At 37.0% G+C, this 18,953-nt stretch overlaps 1 protein-coding gene across 3 annotated transcripts in view; it reads right to left on the bottom strand.

The window, feature by feature from the left end:
- The window catches only part of NACC2 (NACC family member 2), a 123,918-nt gene that overhangs the window by 8,810 nt on the left and 96,155 nt on the right, over positions 1–18,953 (bottom strand). For all 3 annotated transcript variants that reach the window (XM_051980347.1, XM_051980348.1, XM_051980349.1), the window contains 3 exons: positions 5,319–5,483; positions 1,746–1,851; positions 592–689 (listed from right to left, as the gene is read on the bottom strand). In XM_051980347.1, coding sequence (XP_051836307.1) covers positions 592–689; positions 1,746–1,851; positions 5,319–5,483 — 369 coding nt within the window. The remainder of the gene's footprint in view (positions 1–591; positions 690–1,745; positions 1,852–5,318; positions 5,484–18,953) is intronic.

Genomic DNA, 18,953 nt, shown 5'->3' with positions numbered 1-18,953 from the left:
CAAGGACTTAAAATAACCACAAAATGTAAATAGGGGGTTTTGTTCAAAAAGGAAATTAAATCTATTTCACATATTAAAATAGTTTTGCAGCTGAAATCATCAAGCTTGGAAACCCACCAAAAAAGTTAACACCTTGAGACCTCATTCTGGAGACTGCTCCTTTATCCTGTTCCACCCACTTGCTGAAAATGAATACTTCACACATTCCCCGGAAAAGCCTCATTCCAGGGAAGTGGATCAGCAGCTCCAATTATCAGTCACTAGGAGGCCAGGCTAAGGAATGCATATAGCACTACTTTGGGCAGAACCACCTATATAAGCCCCCAAATCACTATAACCATCTACACATAGGCAAAATCCCTCCTTCTATCTCCTTATCAGAAGTGAAAGCAGATTTTTATAAAAGGTCCTAAAAGTTGTTGTTACAAGAGGGCTAAGAGGGAGCTTCTTGTGGAAATGCAGAGTAGAAGGAGTCTTTAAGAAACCAAGACCAAAAAGAAATTATGCATTGATAGCACAATCGAAAACTTAGAGGTCTAAGATATCACTTTGGTTTCATTCCCCTTTCCTCCTATGAGTTTTGGACCTTACATTTCACGGCATTAAGGACCCTGCTGTCCAAAGGTTTCCGGCTAGGATCACTAGTGGAAGAGCGGATTCCAGTCCCACAACTGTTGGCTAGGGTATTCCTGACGGAGAAAAAAGGAAAAAGAAAAGATGAAGGTAGCAAATACTCTTAAGACTGTTAAAAATCCAAGTCAACTAAGTGCGTTAAATCAACTCATTATTTGTTATCCTTGATAACATAAAGGAGAGTACACAGAAAGGTGGAAGAAAGTCAAGCAAATATTTACTGCTGGAATGCTTCCTATAGGGATTATGTCTCTGCAGATTTACCTTCTTAATCAGAATCTACTTTGGCTAATATGAAAGTTAGTTGGAATTTCTTGAAGTTAAACATGAATAATGCTGGCAAGATAGCTCAGTCACTAAGTAAGAGAAGAGGCTGGCCTGGGATTATCCATTGGTCATACATAATCTTGGGCAGGGAATAAAAACATCTGGATTCCAGTCCCAATTTTGCTACTCAGTAATCTCTGTTCTAGAGCAAAGTTTCTTAAACTGTGGGTGATGACCCCATATGGGGTCATATAATTGAATGTGGGGGTTCCCATATTATGATTTATTATCAGCAAATGTTCAATTTATATACCTATTTTATATACCTAAATAATTGGAGTCTCATAAGAAAATGGGTTACATGTATAAAAAGTTTAAGAAGTTCTGCTCTTGGGGAAGGGTAATACTGAGCCATTCGGAACCAGATCAAAATCTACTTGGAAAATGTTTAACAAAATAAAACTGTAAAAGAAAACATTAATTTTTTGATTTCTAAGTCAATATCTATGGTAGGGATTGGATTCTATTTGAGGTTCATACTATTGCTATAAGGGAAATCATTCTTTCTCTGTGGATATCATTATCCTCACCTACAAAAATGTCTAATGGTGAGCTCCAACATATTGAGATGATAACCTTTTAGAAAACAATAGCTGACATATTAAAAAAAAAAAGTCAATACAACAAAAAACAAAACACAAAACACACACCTAACTATACTAAATAAGAATATGGAAGGAAGGAATTGTTCCAAAACACTGAAAAGTATTACAGAAAACAAGTGGAGAAAAAATAAGATGTTAAAAGGTCCAACCTGGACCTTACCCAAACTCTCAAAGACATACCGATCAAAGAAAGTAGCAAGAAGTCTTCTCAGTAAGACTTTGTGTTTCACACCGGCACAGAGGTGACAGTTCATCAACTGGCCACGTGTAATGTAGACTCCAGAGCCTGCAGCCAATTAGAACATAAAGAAAAGCCCTCAGAATTAGTTCTTCAAAGTCAGGTCCTCCAGATTGCCAACCAATGAAACAACACTATAATCCAGACAACAGTCAACTGAAATAAAGATTTTTTTGGAGCGAGTAAAATGTAGCATGGAGATCTCTCTCTTTTTCTCCTCCCCTACTTAAAGAGTATTGTATTTTTGGTGGGAAAGAACTGGGAGTGTCCATCAAATAGAGAACAACTGTACAAATTATGCTGTGAATGATCAGGAGACGATTATGGTAGGAAGGAAGGGAGGAATTGGAATAGGAGAGGAAAGCAGGAAAGAAGGAAGGGAGAAAAGATATTTCAAAGAAACAAAGAATTTTATGAACTCATGCAGAGTACAAGTAGGCAATAGCAGAAGAACAAGATGTACATTAACAGAAAAAAAATTTTTTTTAAAGAATTAGGAAATCTGATCAAAAGAATCACTAATTATCACTCCAGAATTAATAATGAAATACATTACCTACCCATTCCTAAAAGAAGAGCTAATAGGGACTAGGTTAAGATTGACACAAATCTTGGCCATAGACAACATGGGAATGTGTTTTGCTTAACAACTCAGATTTATTATAAATGTAAAAGAGGTATAGAAGGGAAAATAAATTTAAATAAATAAAATAAAAAGATTTTAACTTTTCAAAAGGTTTATCTTTTTAAGTAACACCTACTTGATGTTCCTTTAATTCTTAAACTATCCCATTAAATAATGCAAACTTTGGTAGAAGATGATCCTCCCTCTTTACTCTTACAAAGATGAGATTATATCAACTTGAGGCAAGGAAAAGAAAATCTAGAATTCATCATGTGGATCTTCCCACCACTAGCATCAAAGCATGGATGGTGGGTGAACATGGATGAAAACAATAGAACAACTCATTATATGTGTCTGGTAGGGATAACTCAAATCACATGGTTCCTTCTGGCACCAGCTCTGATGAGGATGGCAACAATGATCATCTTCCACGATAATAACCCAACTTCTTAGCTCCTTTCACTCTTGGGGCGTTGTCATTCAGGGATCTATAATAAACCTACCTTCAGCCCATTGGTGATATATCAACCACTGGGGCAAATAAGTTCTATAGATCTACTCAGTACTTTGCCACTATCTAAGCACAAGCCAATCTTCCTTTTTCTGAAAAATCTCATCTATGGTTGGATATTCTTCATCATTTCTTGGTCTCTTTGACAGCTTTAGTTCCCTCTCCCACATGATGCAGATGGCCATTCCCACATTCCTATCAAAGCCTAGATTTGTGGGTCTGTTCCTTTCTTTTTATATTGTCTTTCCTAAAGAGCAACCATTCCCATGTTTGCATTTTTTTGCACATGCTCAAAGTGAGATATCCAACCTTGATCTTTTTTCTGAACCTCATGTCTAAGATGCTCCATCTTAACATCAATGAAGAAATCTACCCAGGCGCTATAAACTAAATGAACATATCAATACAGCAACATGATGAAGAAGAAAATAAATTGCGCTTTCTTTTATTCTCTGCTTTCTAAAGCTAGTGCTAACTATAGCCTTTAAGGCTATAGTAAGACCATTATAAGCTTCTTTCCATATACTCCCTTTAAAAGTTAGGAGAATAATCATGCCTTAAAGAGACATGTAATTATTAGATAAATTACAAAAGGACATTCCTACTTCAAAGATATTACCTTTAAAACAACCAATAGCAGGCTCATCAATCTAAACATTCCATTTGCTAAGTATTTAACAATCTGTAATTCTTTTATTAAGTTACGTATGAAACTCCTTCAGTCAATCTCTTAATTTCACTCAAATAATCTGATCATCTGTTGAATCATAATAGATTATGTCCTCAAACATAGGGGGTAAACCCTATGGAACATAATTAAGCACCTGATGTCCTATTGGTATGACCATCTCAAAGAATGCTGCTAAAAGAACATCAACAAAAAAAGAAAAGAAAAACAATAAAAACCCAAACCTACTTACACAGTATGTGCATTTCACCCCCCTCTCCTTTCCACTCCAAACAGGCAGATATACTTGTCACTTTCTTCAAATTTAAGAAAGTAATTAGCTTTGCTATGGTTTCTTTGGCAACCAAGATATTCCCAGCTCATACCAGCTGAACCAATCAGGTACAGCAGAAAGTAATTTTTGCTTAAACACACAAATACAATACACATAATAACAATCCAACAAGTTAAAAAAAAACTATTAATTGAATAGATATTAATCACCTCACAACAGGATGAGAAGTTTAAAAACAAAACATGACACAAAATGGTACTAGCCAATTAAAGTCTCTTGGTGTGAAAAAAAAAAAATCACTTATTCCATTATTTTCTATTTATAGGAAAAGAAACTTTATAAATTATATACTGGTCCAGATTGAATACTGCAACAGGGGAACCAATACCTTTAATCTCTGGGAAACAATCAAGAAAGTGGTTGCATTGAGATAAGATGAGAATGGGTCCAAAGCTAAAAAAGCAGAACTTTCAAGACCCACTATTTGTGGGTCGCTAAGCAAGTTACCTGTTCCCTTCAGCCTGGATCAAAAGAGGATTATTTCCAAACCAGAAAAAATGATAAGCCTTCCTCCATCACTCTGGGGAAGGATTTTTTTGAGGGAGTTTGGGGAGCAAGGGGAAAGGATCATCATCATTGGTTGACACATTTGACAAAATACATGGAAAAGTTCATGTAAAATGGGCTTAGCACAGACAAGATTTCAAATGTGAATAGTTTAGATGGATAATCTATTTATTAAAAGGCCTTAAAAATACTTCAAACCCATCAGAACTTAAGAGAAAACATGTTGAAAATAGAACACATGACCATTGTGGGCAAAGTGCTAATATACATTTAGATCAAATTATTGCTAGCTTCCTTAAAAGAAATCAAATTTCTCAATCTGCCTTTGCTATTACAAAACCTAAAACCATTACCCTGAGAATGCAGTAATTTGACACTTAGAAGTTGGGGTGGGGAGTAGGGGGGAAAGAATCATAAAAATACACAACATGTTTTTGTCTGCAACCTAAATTAAAATACAATTGTGATGCAGCCCGTACCAATCAGGAAGAATACAAGCTGGGGAATTCAATTAAAATGCTAAATTAATTCAATTGAATAACTTCTCTTAATGACACATTCTTCTAAAAGGAAATTAAGGGAAATTTAAGATGTTCTATCCTTTCTTTTTTATTTTTTTTTTTGACTGATTGGTGATGAGTACATTGTTCACTGCTCTGAAGAGAAAAGAAAATAAAAAGAAAGGACATTTGCTTGCAATCTAAAATTACAGGGAGGATTCAGTTTTCCTCCTCTGCTTAGCATTTTGAGGGTATGAGAGGTTGAATTGGGGGTGGGTGTGTGCAAGAAGAAGGAGAATCTATGGGCAGCATGGATGGGTGGGAAAGGCAGAAACCTGCTGTGGCATTACCTGCAACAAGCTCCAGTTTCTCACCAGGGTCACCCTCTGAATAGAGCTTAGGGTGGCAGCGATAGCCAATTTGGCTAATGAGGCTTGCAGGAAGGGCTACCAGGTCTCTTCGGATCAGGACACAAGAGCGGCTCTCCAGAGGAATCTGCTCTGGTTTCTCTTGCACTAGGGATGAAAAGAAATTATAAATTTTTCTTAGGTTAGCCTGGTTTGCTTTCAGAACCTAATATATTCCTAAGAAAATCACCCCGAGATATCTTTCTTATGGTCATCTCTATCATGCTGCACTAGGCAAAGTGAGGATTTGCCTTATCCCACTTATTTTTTTCTAAAGATTGGGACTGTATGGTACAGAGACCTCTCCCATAAGGTGATATTTGGAATTGATGTCACAGCTAGACCTAGAACCCAATTGAGAGACCTTTACATTTAGGAACCATTCTGAGTATCTAAAACACTAGTCTACCCACAAAGAGTGCAGTCACAAATGAACAAAGTGTTACTAAGTAAAAAAAGGTCCAAGTAGACCTTAATGCTGTCAATCTTTAGGCAGTGGCTTAAATGGGGGACACACTGGAATTCTAGCTTACAAAAGGAGTTTTTCAGTTTTTTTTTTTTTTTAAAGTTCTATCATGTTGATGGCATTTTGCTCTTGTTCCAACATGAAAGACAACTATCCCTCCAATAAAAACATAACGTTTTCACACATCTTTTGAAAAGGAAGAATAACAGCAATAATTCCTTCGTCCTTTATTGATAGTTTTCCTATATACTTAAAAATTGCTGGTTTTAAAAAAATATAGATTACATGTTTAAAAAAAAACTGCTAAAAGGAAAAAAAAACAGGTTAAGAAATTATGACAAATAACATAGATGGTCCTTCTTAGAAGGGTAATGCCTTATCAGAAGCAAAGGTTGTAAGATCTTGAGTCAGAAAATCCAGGTCCAAAACTATTCTACAACTTAATACCTATGGGCCTTGGGCGAGAAATCTTGTCCTCAGTTTCCTCATCTGTATTATGAGAAGACCCGATTAGACTACCGTAAGATCTCTTTTAGCTTTAGGTCTATGAAGGCTGGAGCAGGAGGATGGGGGGTAATTTCACTGTCCAATGGCTTCCTTTCACTAAACTGTTTTTCTTTGTTTCTATAGAAAGCTCAAGGGGATTAGGGGACAGAATTCTGCAACTAAGAAGCACAATGATAAGAGGAGGCAAGGAAATGACCCATGACACATAGAGAGGGCCACGACAATGATCATTTTCTCATCTGCTACCTTTACTTTGTATCATCTCTCGAGAATAGGTGAATTTTAAAAAGCCACAATGACCCCCCACTTCCCCCAAGAAATTTTTTTGAAATCAGAGATCCCACCCCTAAACCTCAAGTTTACAACCATTCGGTTTTAAGCATCCAAGGAAGATTTTTGGGTATCTCTTCTGACTCTGCTGGGGCTGCCTTGCTCCTTCCACCTACTCCACCCTTCAGTTTCCCTCTTTTCCAGATCTCCATCCTGACTAGCAACAGTCCTTACCTCCTGACCAGCAGCTCCAGCCATGGCCTGCACACACTGTGCCCCAGAGACCGTGACCCGTAGGGTTCCCCTCTACCAAAAGCTCTCCTCTTATATAACTACTGAGCTCTTGACCAGTGTCAGAAAACCTACACTCCTGATTTTGTGACCCGACGGATAAGGTGGCCTTCATCAGGCCAGTTTTGAGGTTCTCAGTTTTCTCATCTGTAAAAGGGGAAGGGAGGTTGTGCTAGATGATGATCTGATCTCACCACTTACCTTCCTAGGGCTACTGTAAGAGGTTTGTATAACACCTCTCATTGCTTATCTCTCGAGGGCCAAGGAAGCTGCCTCAATCTCCAAAAACACAACCAAAACTCCCTTCCCCGAAGGTGCCCTGACCATTCCCCAGCCGGCAGGCGCCCCTCCAGTTTCTAACTGCCTCTGGAATGCTGTCTATAGGGCACAGGTGGGAGGGAGGGGCGGCAGACAGCTGGCCTCAATGCCAAGACCACTCTTTGGGCTTCTGACGGTGTCATCCTGGGCTACATTCAAAATAAATGTTCACATTTTTATGCCCAAGAAATTATAGGCCCAGTTTCTATCCCTGTATGGCACAGGTGGGGAATGAATTATGATATAATGGGTTCATATATTTAAACCTTTCCATCTCCTATCAACATCCTTTCTTAATAGGAAACAACCCACCCCCTGCTTTCTCTTCCTCTCTGCCCTCCCACCATCAATCACATCTTCCCCCTCTCCCCCACCCCAAATTGTCTGACTCTCATGTCTCCATTTGGGATTTTCCTGGTTCCCAAGCTTTCCTTCTCCAGCTCATTTCACAGATGAAGAAACTGAGGAAAACGGGGTTAAGTAATATACCTGGGATCATACAACTAAATAAGTGTGTGAATCTGGGTTTGAGCTCAAAAGGTTGCATCTTCCTGACTCCAGGTCCACTTGGTCATCAACGTTCCCCCTCCTCTCTCATGCCTCCGCCATAATCAAGCAGAAGGATGGGCACTAACAACCATTTGTTTAACTGTCTTCTGAATTAAACGAACCTAAGTCAAATTAACTGTCTACCTTGTTTTTCAACTCCAGCACTGACTGAATTTAGTCTAGGATGGACCTTCATCTTTTTTGTATAAAAAAAAGTATAGAACAGCAAATAGGTTAACCTTGGCTTACACAATAGATTTCACCACCTGATGCTTCAATCCCTAGGAAAGACTAAGCTTTAATCTTGGCAAACTTCTTGTTAAGGTCTGCCATTGGATCATGAAGAGATCAAGGATGAGAATGTCTAATGGGTTTCTCAATTCAAGGTGGTGTATATCAAGTTGCCATTTTCACAGATGAAAAAGCAGGAAGATGAGAGATGTTAGTGAAAAGTTGCTGATGATGACAACCAATGGTTGTCCTTCACTGAAATCTTCAGGCAAAGGCTAGCTGATTATAACTCATATTGTAAAGAGGGTTTGAATCAGGAATCAAGTAGACTGGATTCTTTAAATTGTAAAGAATCATGAATTCAGCGATTCTACAAGTCCAGTAAGTCTGGAAGAAGTAGAGATAATTAATCTGGTAAGTCCTAAAGTCCAAATTCATAAATTTGTCACCAATCAAATCCAATAAGCATTCATTAAGTGTTTTTTTATTTTTAAGAAACTGAAGCAGGAAGTCCAAGATTCAAATTTCTGTTTTGAGAATTGTAACACAGGACAAACACTCAATGCCTTTCCAAAACAATCCAATTGACACTTACAAAGTACCTATTATATACAAAACAACTTTTAAGATTAACTGATAAAGTGAAGCAAGTCAATTTAAGAAAACAATATGCTCAATGACTAGGCAAATGCGGGGGAGGGAGAGGAGAGAAAACAAGAGATGAGAGCCTGCAAAATCCTAACAGACCATTCTGAACCTCAAAAAAGGGATAGGAAAATATCAGTGCCTTTCTTTTTTTATAATGTCAGGCTTTTAGATATATCAGTTCATTTTACAGATCTATCACTCTTAATTCTTTATAATAAGTAATCGATTCTTTGGAAGGAGTAGTAAGAATGGCATGTATATAAAATGGAAGGGGAGAAGTAAATATATTAAGAATCATAGGTCACTAGAAAAACAAAAGAAAACATTTCATTTTATAATAATCATGCATTGAGGGGAAAAAAATTAACAGAAATTACTGTATTTTGGTGACCAAATTAGATCTCAAAGAAGTGATAAGGTACTTCCCCGTTCAGAAATAGGGGATTGCAGCTATGGAATATTGCATATCACATGTGAATTGTTTTGAAATATAAGGCCTGTAATACTCCCAAGACACGAATCAGATTAAAATGTAATTGGGAAATATTTAACAAAATAAAACAAAACATTGATAGTGTTAATATATAGTTTTCTAAGGCAATATGTTGCCTGCAAGGATTCTTATGAATCCTTTATATATACTTTAGTGGATCCTTATAAACACCACCTGTTTTACAGCAAAAAATCAGAACAACAAGGCACTGAACTAGAAAGGCTCTTCCAAGACCTTATCTTTGTTTAGAGCTGATTTGTATAAATAAAATGGCCCTTTTGAAGCTTAGATTTCACTGGGCTGCTGGTGGTGATGAGGAATTGAAATGTTTCCATATATTGGAAGAGTGCAGAGAAAAAAAGAAGACAATATCAACAACTGGGGATGGGAGAGAGAAGTAGAGATCAGGATGAGACTTCTTAAAAAAAAGGGCAAGAAAAACCAACTAGCAGCAGTGGGTAATGCTAGACCTAGAAAAAGGAAAATGTGGGTAGTCAGTGGGTAGAATCAAAAAAAGCTGGCCTCGGAAATTTAGCGAGTTGACTCTGAGCAAGTTATTTAACCCTATATGCCTCAGTTTCCTCAGATGGAAATATCAAACAATTCTGGGATCTTTGACAAGGAAACCCCAATTGGGATTACAGTTATGAAAAGTCAATCAAAACCGTAAAGACTGAACAACAAATATAAAAAATACTATTGTTAGTATCATTTTCTACTTTTGTATAGAATCCAAATTTCCTCTCGTTATATACAAATCACACCACTAAGAGCAACCAGAAAAAAGCCCACTGCCTCTGGCAGAGAACTTGTTCGCACCACTTCCAGAGTTTGCATGGTTAAGGAAACAGAACACCTTGCACCTTGGGCCTTTTAAGACTCTTAATAGAATTGTCACTACAAGAATACTAAGAGCCTCCTCCTAATGGTATCCTTGCCTCTAGTTCACTATTTCTCTGGATTACTGTTCAGATAGTTAGCAAAATCTTCTTAAGAAATAAGTGTGACTAATAAAATTATTGGTGGAGTTGTGAGTTGATTCAACCATTCTGGAGAGCAATTTGGAACTGTGCCCAAAGGGCTATAAAATTGTGCTTACCCTTTGATCCAGCAGTGTCTCTTCTGGGCTTATATCCCAAAGAGATCATAAAAAAGGGAAAAGGACCCACATGTGCAAAAAATGTTTGTGGCAACCCTCTTTTTAGTGGCAGGAAACTGGAAACTAAATAGATGCCCATCAGTTAGAAAATGGCTAATGGTATATGAATGTTATGGGATATTATTGTTTTATAATAAATGATCAGCAAGATGATTTCAGAAAAGCCTGGAGAGACTTACATAAACTGATGCTAAGTGAAATAAGCAGAAACAAGAGAACATTGTACACAGCAACAACAAAATTATGTGATGATCAATCCTGATAGATGAGGCTCTTTTCAACAATGAAGTGATTCGGGCCAATTCCAATAGACTTGTGATGGAGAGAGCCATCCGCATCCCAAAAGAGGACTATGGGGAGTGAATGTGGATCACAACATAGTGTTTTCACTTTTTTCTTGTTGTCTACTTGTTTTTCGTTTCTCTTTTTTTCCCCCTTCTGATCTGGTTTTTCTTGTGCAGCATGAAACGTGTGGAAATACATATAGAAGAATTGCACATGTTTAATATATATTGAATTACTTTGCTGTCTATGGGAGGGTAAAGGAAAAGGGAAGGAGAAAAATTTGAAGCACAAGGTTTTACAAGTGAAAATGTTGAAAATGATCATTACATGTATTTTGAAAATAGATTATTAAATATTAAAATAAATAAAATAGAAATAATTTTGATCACATCATTTCACTAAAACTTTAATGGACTTCCTTTTGCTTCTATAAATGAATACAAATTCATAAGCATGGCACATTTAAGGCCCTCCAGTCTGGCTTTTTTTTCCCCCCCTACCTCATCTCACATTTCTCCTTGGTATAAATTCTATGTTACAAGAAAAACTAGATTACTAACTGTTCCGGACATGCCATTCTTTCACTACTTTTCCACAATCACATAGGTCGGTAATCATCCCCTATATCTAAATATACTGCCTCCTTATTCTCCTTTCCTCTTATCACACTGCTAGTCCCCTCTCCCCCCCTTACACTATGCACACAGACACTTGCACCGTGCATATCTGTCTGCTGAATGTAAGCATTCCTTGGGAGTGGGGATTATTTTAACTGCCCCACCTAAACACAATGCTTTAATACAAGTGTGTTGAATTAAAGAGAAATTCCAGGACAACAATTAGCCTTTAATTTGAGTTTCAATTCAAGACATGGCTTGAAGAAGATTAAGGTATAGAAAAATAGATTCCCAATTGTTAATGATGTGGTTCTAGTGTCCAGCACAGAGGCTTTCACACAGAAAGAGTATAATAAATATCTGCTTAAATTATACAGCTCTTAAGGTCTATACAGGAAGCTCTTTAGGAAGTAAATCCTGTTTTCTTCTTAGTCTCTCTTGCATAAACTAGAGTGCAGAACAATGGCCTATCCCTAGCCTAGATAGATAAGACCTGTCAGAACTGTTGTTACATTTCCTGAATGTCAGGTAAGTCAGTGTTTTTGGTGAATCTTTCATGAGAACATCATTCTATTAATTCTCCCATTTCATAGCCCAGTGCAAGATGAAGAATAATTTCTTTACAGAGAGTGGTTTATATATTGTTTGTCTCTCCTCCTCCTCCCTCCCAAATCAGAATGTCCTTTATGAGGTCAGGGGCTACTTTTGCCTTTCTGCGTACCTTCTCACTTTGTATCGGGCACCCAGTAAGTGCTTAATAAATGCTTGTTGCCTTAGATATTACAAAGACCCAAAACCTTTGTGTTCAATATTAGTGTACCATTGTTTTGGATTCTCTTTGCCATTTAAAAGCAACAATAAGTTTTATTTGTAAAGATTCAAAAAGTCTTTTATGAACTATATTCCTAAACTAAAGATATGATTATTAACATAAGGGAGCAATCTACACTCTTACCTGTTGAGCTAACTAGCTAGCTAAGTGACCATTTTGAGTCTAGGCTTCTGGAATATACCTTCGAAAACACACTCATTCATATTTATGTTAAGGAACAAACTCCTGCTTTTGATCACACCCATTCAAACAGAAGAGACCCAATTGGGACATTTCCAGACTTCAGTGGCATCTATTAATTGTGTCTACTAGAGCAAAGGGATAGGGACCAACCAGCAATTGAAAGAGAAGAGAGACAGAATCTTTAAAACCTTAAGAGTTACCGGGCCTGCACAGAGAATGAGAAAAACAATCAAGATGATATTTTAAAACATAATTACCCCTCCCCCCTTTTTGCTCCCCCTGTACAGCATGACATGATTATATATGCAAACGAGAAGTACTTTGTAATGCTGATATGCAGTGACATTTACATAAAGAATTTTCACCAACAGAAATAATTCCCAATTTACAATGATGTACATTGGAATGATTTTTTAAACAGCCCAAGTTGTTTGCTTCCCAAATGCTTCTCCCTCCCCCACCCCAATCCAATACCCTATTTTTTTTTCTTTTTTAGCAAAACTAGAGACTGTCAGATACAGAAGAGAAACAACAACAAAAAAATCTACATTCTATTTCTGCTTTTAGCATGTGCTGGATACAGCCAGTGGCTAAAAATACTCTAAAATTGAGTTGTAGCTCATCTGGAAAGGTGCTCCATATTTCTTTTCTTCCCCTTTCCCTTCTTCCTTCTCTTCTCCTCTCTTCCCTGGCTTCAGAAACAAAAATAGGCTTCAAAGTACCTACATTTTGAAAGAAGAAGAGCTCTGTATATTCCTAGGCAACTGTTGTGGATGATCATGTCTATAGGAGTAAGGAAAAATTCAAATGATTTGATTTTGGGGTTGGGGGTCAAACTGGGGAGAAGATTCCTCTGGAACAAATGCTTCTGGGACCCTGCCAAATTTCAGATCATCAAATAAGGTATTTTTACATCTGAAGTAAATTCTAAGGATTAATTCTGAGCAAAAGATTCCAAAGTTCAAATCCAACTCATGTAGGGTCAGAAGGAATCCTAACTATCATTTCACTGCTGGCGAATTAGCTGTATAATAGGATTTTTTTTTTTTTTGAGTGGTTAAGTGAATTCCCAGGATCACATGGCTAGTGCTTTAAGGCTGGAATTGAACTCAGGACTTCCCTTTTATCCCAAACCTCCCCCCCCCCAAAAAAAAAGAGAGTATATGTGGGGGAAGAAACCCACTAACATTCTGGTTATGTTGAACTTGTTCAGCATTATCTGCTCTGCTCCACTAATAGCAGTGATGAGACTGCCTCAGGCACAATGATGGTACTTCAGTGATTTTCATCTTCATTTTTTTCCAATTCCGAAGCTATCTCTTAGGTAAGTTATCCTGTTCTAGACACTATACAGGGGTCCTCAAACTAAGGGCGCAGGCCTGATTGCAGCAGCTGAGGACATTTATCCCCTTCATCCAGGGCTATGAAGTTTCTTTATTTAAAGGCCCACAAAACAAAGTTTTTGTTTTCATTCTAGTCCAGCCCTCCAACAGTCTGAGGGACAGTGAACTGGTCCCCTATTTAAAAACCTTGAGGACCTGTGCATAGGAGATGCAAAGAGTATGCCCACTGAGCTTGTCAAATGTGAGTTCCTTCACTCTACTTCCCTCTTTTCCATCTTTTCCTGCCCTTAATCACTGCCCTTTTCTATTTCAACAATCATTTTTTTTAAACCAAATTGTGCCAAGTACTAGAAAGAAAAACACAAAAATGCAACAGTACTTGTCCTTAAGCAGCTTACATTTGATTGAGGGAGAAACAACTTGTACATCTACAAATAAACACAAAGCTGGGGTTGTGAAGTGATAGGAATATTAGCAACTGAGGAATTCAGGATACATTTCTCCCTTCCTTTCTTCAATGCCCCCCCAGTGATCTCAATTCCCCTTTCCTTATTCTCATTCTTTTGTATTTATTTATACTAAGATCACTTCTTCCTTTCTGGAAGTTCTAACCATGCTTTTCTTATCTTGGCTCTCCTCTAATTTCTACAACTCTTCCTCCTTCTGCTTTATTGCTTCATCTTCAAACCAAACCTAAAAATAGGTATTCCCCACCTCAAGATTTTGTTCTAAACCATTTTCCAACATGATCCTTCATTGCCTTCATTTATTCCTAATTCCAATCTCTTTTGTAAGCTCTATTCCATTTAAAACTACATGTTGAAATTTTCTAATGGGATAAATACCCCATTATACATACATACATATATATACCCCATTATACATATATACATACACACACACCCCCACCATAACTCAAACTCATCATATTAAAAATTATTTGAAAGTATAAGAGGTGCGAAGAGCCAAAGCAAAAGAAAACTGTTTATGATGGTTTAAGGAGACTGCCAAGAGATGTACACTGAAATACAAATCTCAACACTAACCAGTTTATAGGTAGTAGAAGAATACCATCTTTTCAGAACAGCTGGGTCCTATTAAGTCCCATAACATGCTTTTAAAAAACTAACCAATAAGCTGAACCCACATACATGATATGATACTTAGAAAAGGTACTCCCTTAGAGCAATGAGGATCACAAATTTTAAGTGGGCTTTAAAGGACTGCCGCAACCAAAAATTCATCATTTCACAATCAATTCGGTGGTGGTTATCTCTTAAATAAATGCAGTCTACTGCAAAATCTGTACTTGAAAAGTCTTTCCAGATAGATAAGACCTGTCAGAACTGTTGTTACATAGGTAGATACTCCAAGAATCCAAAGTCACCTCTAAGATACAACTTGTTAAAGGTAATACCATATATACACCAAAATCTGTTCCTTTGCCTAGCTAGAAGGAAAACTATAAAGACAAGAGAGAAAGAGAGAGGGGAGAGGAGAGGAATAATTTTAAAGGAGAGGGGGAGAGGGCGCATGGAGGAGACACAGAGAGAGAAGAGGAGCCCAGAGATTTCCTCCCATTCTCATGCTCCTGGTGGCTATCCAGTTTCTTTTCTCTCCGCTCCCCTCCCCCCACAATTATCAACTTGCCAATTTACAAATCAAATCCACCAAGCAGAGATTCAGGAGGTCTGGATCTGTATTTAAAATTTGTGCATGTCCCCTGCACCATTTACCAATGATGCAAGGTGTGGCTATACATGGCCAGGTCTCTGTAAATATGTACACACATGTGACATATTATAACTGCTGCAAGGAAGTACTTCCCTAGGAATAAAACATAAACTCTCAAATAAGAGATCTCTCCTTTTCCTTTACTTAATGAAGATAATTCAGGGCATCCCAAGAGACAAATAATCTCTTCTCTCTTCTTGGCAGTAGTTTGGTATGGGTTTGAAACCATCATGGACGCAAAGCACTATTTAGGATTAGAACAGGAAAGAAATGTAGAGATGACCTAGAGCAAGGGTTTTTAATCTGGGGGATAAGAGCTTTAAAAAAAAAAAAAATTTTTTTTTTGAAAACTTGTACTAATAATTGGTTTCCTGTGTGTTCTATGTATTTTATTCATTTCAATTAAAAATCCAGGAAGGTCATAGACTTCATCGGATTATACCCAAAGGCATGGCAAAAAGGTTAAGAACCCCTGACCTAAAATAATACTCAATTTTATATTATAATTTATTTTATATTATAAAAGAATACGCATTTTTAAACTGCAGCATATACAGAAGTGGTCAAAAGATAGTTAACAAACAGTTTACAAGGAGTACTTATAAACTATAAATCAGCATAAGAAATTGTTATTGAGTAAGAGAAATATTAATTAAAATTGGAGGTTGTTTAAAGATATCCAATTAAATGGGAATAGTCAGTATTGGAGGCAAGCTGCTGTGAATAGATAAATTTGATACAACCACTCTGGATATCAATTTAGAATTATGCAAGAAATCACCAAATAGTTATCGTTTGACCCAATATGCCATGGAATATACAACACAAAGAGAACAAAGGAAAAAATAAAAGTTTTATATACACCAAGAGTTCATGCAGACTATTTTGTAGTAGAAAAGAATTAGAAACAAAGTGGGTGCCTATCAATAGAAAAAATAACTGAGTGAAATGAAAATAATGAAGGTTCCAGGGAAGAAATAATAAAACATTCCAATCTCTTCACATCAGAGTAGAGACAAAAGAACAGTAGACAGATTGTTGCATTATATAGTCAGATATGGCCATTTTATAAGGGGTATGCAGAGTTGTTTTTCTTTATATATAAGGGGTGGGGGGTTGGGGAAACTTGCCTAATGTTTAGATCATCAAATTGTGATACTGTGCAATGAACAACACAAAACCAAAAAAGAATAAGAATAAAATAAAAACCTAAAAGACTACAGACATGCAAGCTACTTTTTAGTATCATCCTTAAAAGAATACTTTTTAGAGAGAGAAAAAAGCATCTGTTGTGAAACTTAATTGTTGTCGATGACCAAAAAGTAAAAAATCCCTAAAGTTCATGGAGCAACCGTCTCCTCACTAGGTCATCAAGAGATATAGATCACAAATGGGACAAAAGTATATTGTGGAAATTCAATAAAAAGCTTGCAGACATACAGATCCTTAGGAGGGACAACTATAAGCTGTGGTTCCACAGCAGAGGGTGGTCTTGACAAGAGGGGAAAAAAAAAAAAAAAAAGTAGCCCTGAGTAATTTGTTTAAAGGAACAAACCTTTTGTTTAACAAAGTCCTCTGTTTAATGCGTGGGGATGGGTGCTTATGGGGTGGGGAATTGTATAAATTCCAATACATGGATGCAACCATGACATATACAGACAGCATCTTGATGCTATTTTAGAATTGTTTAACCTTTTAGGCAATTTTCCAAAACATATATCATGATCTGGCTGGATTAGAGCTGGTAATAGAAGAGAGAAGGAACTACCAGGGAATTCCTTTTTCATTCATGTCCTTCATGCCCTCCTGCCTAGAATATATATATATATATATATATATATATATATATATATATATATTCTTCTTTTTTTTTGGGGGGGGGGGAAGGGAAGAAGGGGGGAGAAAGGCTGAGGCAATTGGGGTTAAGTGACTTGCCCAGGGTCACACAGCTAGGTGTCTGAGATCAAATTAGAACTCAGGTTCTTCTGACTTCAGGTGCTCTCTCCACTGTGCCACCTAGCTACCCCCAATATTCTATCTTTTTAAAAGAAAGGACAAGGGATAAGGGCCAGAGTAGACTATATATATATATATATATATATATATATATAGTCTTGATGATTAGAGAAACCTTCATTGTTTCTGCTGATCTTGTACTTTTGCAATAAAACTCACTCATCTGTGATGAATTCTCAAAGTCCATCTTTCTTGTCTAAGGCAAACACATGGGAATAGTATTCAGAGGCTCAAGAGTTAAGGACAAAGTAGCAATGACGGCTGGGTGACAAGGGAGGGAAGGAATAGATCTATTCTTCTCCATGAAGTATATGCTAAGCAAGACATAACAGAAGAATAGACATAAAGAAAAACTAATTCTCTGCAGGAACACAGAAAACAAAGCCAGAAACTGGAGAATAAACATGGCTGCCACTGTGACCAAGTATCCCCTCCCTAAATAGAAAGCCCTTACTGCTACAGCACAAGAAACTTCCAAAGTCACTAATTTTGTCCATATAAGCTACTCACTTACAAAGTATGGGAAAATTCAATCAATAAGAATTTACTAAAATCATTCTATATGCTCAGTCCCTAATAACTGAATTTAACCTTTATTAAGAGGCAGCTTTTTTTTTAATGTACAAGAAACTCTGTTAAGTATTGAACAATACAAAGACAGACAAAACATCCGATGTCCTCAAGAATCTTATATGCTACTGGGATAGGTATGACACAAATATTCTTCATGGATAACTGAAGAGGGAGCAAACACTAAGCAACTGGGGGACAGGAAGCTTCATAGAAGTTGAGTTGCTGAGGTGAGATAAGTCAATCGAGATATGACTCTGAGGTTTTCTTGGCAAAGCTACTGGAGTGGTTTGCTATTTTACAAATTTTACAGATGGGAAAATTGAGACAAACAGGCTGAAGTGACATGACCAGGTCACACAGCTATAAGTATTTGAGGCCACATTTGAACTCGGCTCTTCCTGACTTTAGGCCCAGCACTTTATCCTCTGCACCACCTAGGTATTCAATTTTTGATGAGCAGTTCTATTTCCTTGGAGCACAGCATTCATGAGAAAGACCCTGAAAGAAAGCTGGAAAGTTCATCAGGAAACAGATCGTGGAGGGTTTTAAATACCAAGTTTAGGAGTTTCCATTTCATCCTATAGACACAATGGAGATCCAATGAAGACATGACATGCCTTAAGAAGTTTCTTATAGCAGCTATATGATGGATAGATTGGAGAAGGCCAAGACAAGAAAATTACTAAGAATTTTAGCTAGATTTCTAGCTAGGTATTTACAAGACCATAGCAAACAAAACAAATTTCCCATTTTCAGACCACATGAAGCCTTTTGTGACACTTTTTTTTACACTTGCTATATTTAGGATTATATTTATTTGCATAATGTGTTTTATTTTCTCTATGAAACAGTAAGCTCCAAGAGGAAGGACTTATGCTTTATTCATCTTTGTATGCATGAAATGCTCAATAAATGTTTGCTAAACAGAATAGATCTGTAGAGAACAGGATCCAAAATATACAATTACATGTTAGATTGAACAAGAATAAAGATCCAAAGTTTGGGGATAAAGCTGGTTAATTTTAGGATGGTTAGTAAAGGAAGATTCACAGTAAAAGATCTA

Source organism: Antechinus flavipes, chromosome 2 (assembly GCF_016432865.1).
Source record: "Antechinus flavipes isolate AdamAnt ecotype Samford, QLD, Australia chromosome 2, AdamAnt_v2, whole genome shotgun sequence".
NCBI classification, from domain to species: domain Eukaryota; kingdom Metazoa; phylum Chordata; class Mammalia; order Dasyuromorphia; family Dasyuridae; genus Antechinus; species Antechinus flavipes.
Note: the sequence above shows the minus strand (reverse complement) of the source record. Positions and strands in the feature narration are given on the sequence as shown.